Source organism: Symphodus melops, assembly GCF_947650265.1.
Source record: "Symphodus melops genome assembly, contig: SUPER_20_unloc_1, whole genome shotgun sequence".
Lineage (NCBI taxonomy): Eukaryota > Metazoa > Chordata > Actinopteri > Labriformes > Labridae > Symphodus > Symphodus melops.
The window spans coordinates 114,887-118,819 of record NW_027636787.1 but is presented as its reverse complement, the minus strand read 5'-3'; the positions used below and the strand labels follow the sequence as shown (position 1 = coordinate 118,819).

The 3,933-nt window shown below is 41.2% G+C and overlaps 1 protein-coding gene across 1 annotated transcript; it reads right to left on the bottom strand.

Annotated features, from left to right (window-relative positions):
• Window positions 1–1,697: 1,697 nt before the first annotated feature.
• LOC306841984 (uncharacterized protein) lies at window positions 1,698–3,597 on the bottom strand. Its single transcript, XM_079373378.1, has 4 exons — window positions 3,502–3,597; window positions 2,987–3,069; window positions 2,384–2,631; window positions 1,698–2,231 (listed from the first exon to the last, which is right to left on the bottom strand). Exons 1-4 carry the CDS (start codon window positions 3,528–3,530, stop codon window positions 2,187–2,189), a joined length of 405 nt encoding a protein of 134 aa, XP_079229504.1. The 5' UTR covers window positions 3,531–3,597; the 3' UTR covers window positions 1,698–2,186.
• Between the last annotated feature and the right edge of the window lie 336 nt (window positions 3,598–3,933).

Here is a 3,933-nt window from a genome sequence, read left to right as displayed (position 1 = left end):
GGAGTCCACAGCCTCCACTTCAGCTCCCTCTAACAGAAGAGGTTGCATCCTCTGTCTGGAACTCCCAAAGTCAATGACCAGCTCCTTGGTCTTAGAGGTGTTGAGCTGTAGCTGGTTCGTGTGGCACCATGCAGCAAAGTCCCCCACCAGTGTCCGGTACTCCTCCTCCCTGCCATCCCTGATACACCCGACAATGGCTGTGTCGTCGACGTACTTCTGTATCTGACACAGCTCAGAGTTGTAGCAGAAGTCCGAGGTGTACAGGGTGAAGAGAACAAGGGCCAACACCTGTTATGAATTGACGCTATACAAATAAAGATTGATTGATTGATTGATTGATTGATAGAGGATGTAGTTGTCCAGAAACAGGCTGGTGGAAAACTGTGTTGGCAACACAGATGGGACAGGTAGCAATGTACTCAAAGCTGAAGACTCATCTTATTACAGTATTTAATTATGCTTATATTAAAGACAACAGTCATCCAAGTCAAGCTTTTTAATGAGTAAACATCAGTTTGACCCACACTCCTTCATCACAGTGAAGCTGCATTAAAATAAAGCTACAGCGCCCCTCAGTGGATGCACACTGCAAGTAAAACCTATGTCTTACATTTTGAATCATTACGACTTTATAGGTACATTTACACAAATATGATCCTAATAACCTGCTCGTGTGTTTGAGGCTTCAGCTTTTCTCATTACTAATGTGGGATACTTCAGGGGTTTTTGTGACTGATTCAAACTTGAGATACTTGTTTTTATTTTATATTTAATACTTATTTATTTTATCCTTTACTACAGGAGGTAGAGTCTGCAGTTATCAGACCTGCTGGTACCTACAGTCTCTAAACTACAGGAGGTAGAGTCTGCAGTTATCAGACCTGCTGGTACCTACAGTCTCTAAACTACAGGAGGTAGAGTCTGCAGTTATCAGACCTGCTGGTCCCTACAGTCTCTAAATGTCCTACAGGAGGTAGAGTCTGCAGTTATCAGACCTGCTGGTACCTATAGTTTCTAAATGTACTACAGGAGGTAGAGTCTTCATAAATCATTAAAAAAAAACTTGAGTCTTTTAAGTTAGTAACTTTTATTAACATAAAGTACATCAAAAGCAATAAACAACCTTAATAACCAAGTCATCAAATCAGAGGATAAATGAAACTAACACCTGGTTCAGAGAGTTTAGCCTGACCTGCTCGTCGGCTGTCTGTCAGTCGGGTTTGTTTTACAGCACCACAATCATTTCTTAACCTGCAGTCAAAAGGTTTGCAGGAACCAAAGTTTCCTATCTTCAACATCAAGACAGAGAAGAGAGACAAGCTGCAGTCTTAAAGCTGACTAAAGAGGAGTGAGTGTAGATCAGTAGAAGACAGAGTCATCAGCATAACGACAAAGAGGAGAGTTTGGTTTACTTAGTTCATAGCAGTTTATTTGACCTGGAACAACATTGGACCCAATATTGATAACTTACAAGGAATCTGACCAAGAATGGCTTTGCAAAGGAGGGTGTACTGATATCCATGGGCTTTGTTTTGGGGGGACAAGTCAAGTCTCTTTCTTCACCTTGAAGGATATTAATCAGAACCTTTGTTCTTTGGACTCTTTGGACTTTGACATTTATCCATGGGATATCCATGGGATACTGAGTCCCTGAAAGCTCAGTTAAGTATATAAATCCTCTTCAACCTCTTTGCTTCTTATTATTGTAACTTTGAATTCCTGCCAGGTCCCCTTGTAAAAGTGATCTTAAATCTGAAGGTGTCAAACCCGGTCAATAAACCAATAAATAGAAATAAAATAAATAACAATATTCTAACCCTAGCCAAACGATACTACAAATAAAGAATTTATTAGAAACACCTTATAACTTCCTCTCTGTGGTCGACTTGAACACATCCAGACACATTTTAACATCAAATATTATTAATCCAATGTGAGCACTAAGCAACTGAAAATATCAACCTGTCTTCCATCATTTTGAATAATATGTGAAAAATAAATAATGGTCAGTTCTGCAGATTCCCTGCAGCTCGGATGAGATCTACACTGTGATGTTGTGTTTTGACCACAGCCAAGTATCTTTCATCTTTTCTTGGTTTCTCTTTCATTCATCTTTGTCGGGGACAAAAATAAATCTTTGTTGTTTACAGGTATATTTTCTCAGACCGAGATTCTTGGTGTACCCCTCAGACGTCCCAGGATGTCCTGATCTGAGGCCTGTTGATCCTCATCTGTGCAGAGCAAGAAGGAAAGAGACATAAACATGATGTTATGGTATCAGTAAAAGAAGGATGGAGATTCTTCCCATGACATGTTATTTGTTCAAACTAATCTTATCACTCAAAACAAAAGATAGTGTGTTGGAGTGGACGTAAAGGCTGACCGGCTGGTTGGCTGAGTTTCTCAGCTGAGCAGCTGGACCAGCAGACTGTGAGTATCCAGCGATACTAGATGGAGTAATGTGTCTGTGAGCTGGCCGTGACGGGGGGAACATGTCCGCTGACTGTCTGGAGTCCATCTGTGAAGGCGGACGGGTCGGCACGTTGGAAGCTAGAGATCGGCTGTAAGCACTCAAGTCCTCTAAGTTAATGGACGCTTCGGCCCGAGTGAATGTGGGGTTTCCGTAAACATCTAAAAGTAGAAAAAGAGAAAGGGTTCATTGACAGAGCAAATTGAAACTGTTTCCAAACACTGGTTTCTGTTTGCTGTCCCTTTTTACTGCATTATGATAACATGTAGATTAGATCAGTGAACTTCAGCAATGCCTCTGTGAGTCCACAAAGCACTACAACACGCCTCGGAGCACTCTCCATCATTTTCTTCAGTTTAAACTAAAAGGATAGTCACAACCAACATTTGCATTTCCAAAGTCCTCAGTTCAAATATACAGAATCCTTTCTGTTCTTATGGTGCCAACACTTCATTTATATGATATCCGAAAAAATCTGCAATTAGAAACCGAATTCTAACAGTTGCTATACATTACCATCACTGTGAATGTTTGATCTGGACCACTCAAAGTCCTCGTCCAGCCACTGATTCACCAGCTGCTCTTTTATGTCTTTGCTTCTGCAGACACAGCAGAGAAACAGATTTATTACACAGAATAAACATTTATCCTGCACCATGAAAAAACACTAATTCCTCGCAGAAAATGTGTTGAAATACAGAAAACTGAAATGCAAAATTCTAAACATTTTTTTGAAAGCTCTTACTTTTTAAAAGTGTCTTCAGACAACATTTTATGTGAATAGATTGACATAAGTTTGATTCTTAAATGTTTGACTGCCATGCTGAACAACCTGAAAGCTGAAAGTTAAGAGCTGTTGTGAAACTTCTGTGAAGGATTCTTGAATTAAATTCAATGTTCCTACTCAAATTAAATACATTTTGTATAAAAGAAACATTTAGCTTGTGTTCAGTGTTAGATGAAACTTTTAATCTGTTCAACATCTTAAAGGACGTCTGACAGGAATATTTTATCACCGGCGAGAGTCTAACCTCTTCTGACTGTGTTTGTTCCTTAACATGAACGTCGACAGGACTCCCACGAGCACCAAGAGAAAAATGAGCGTCACACTCAGCCCGACAAAGAAGGCCGTCCAGTTTATGGAAAATCTTGTTCCCTCAGTTGTGCCAGGCTGATCAGTTGTGGGGGTGCCCTCAGTTGGTCCACTTGTTGCTTCAGTCGTGGGGGTGTCCTCGGTTGGTCCACTTGTTGCCTCAGTTGTGCCAGACTGATCAGTTTTGGGGGTAACCTCAGTTGGTCCACTTGTTGCCTCAGTTGTGCCAAGCTGATCAGTTGTGGGGGTGCCCTCAGTTGTTCCACTTGTTTTTTCAGTGGTGCCAGGCTGATCAGTTGTGGAGGTACCCTCAGTTGGTCCACTTGTTGCTTCAGTTGTGGGGGTGTCCTCAGTTGGTCCACTTGTTGCC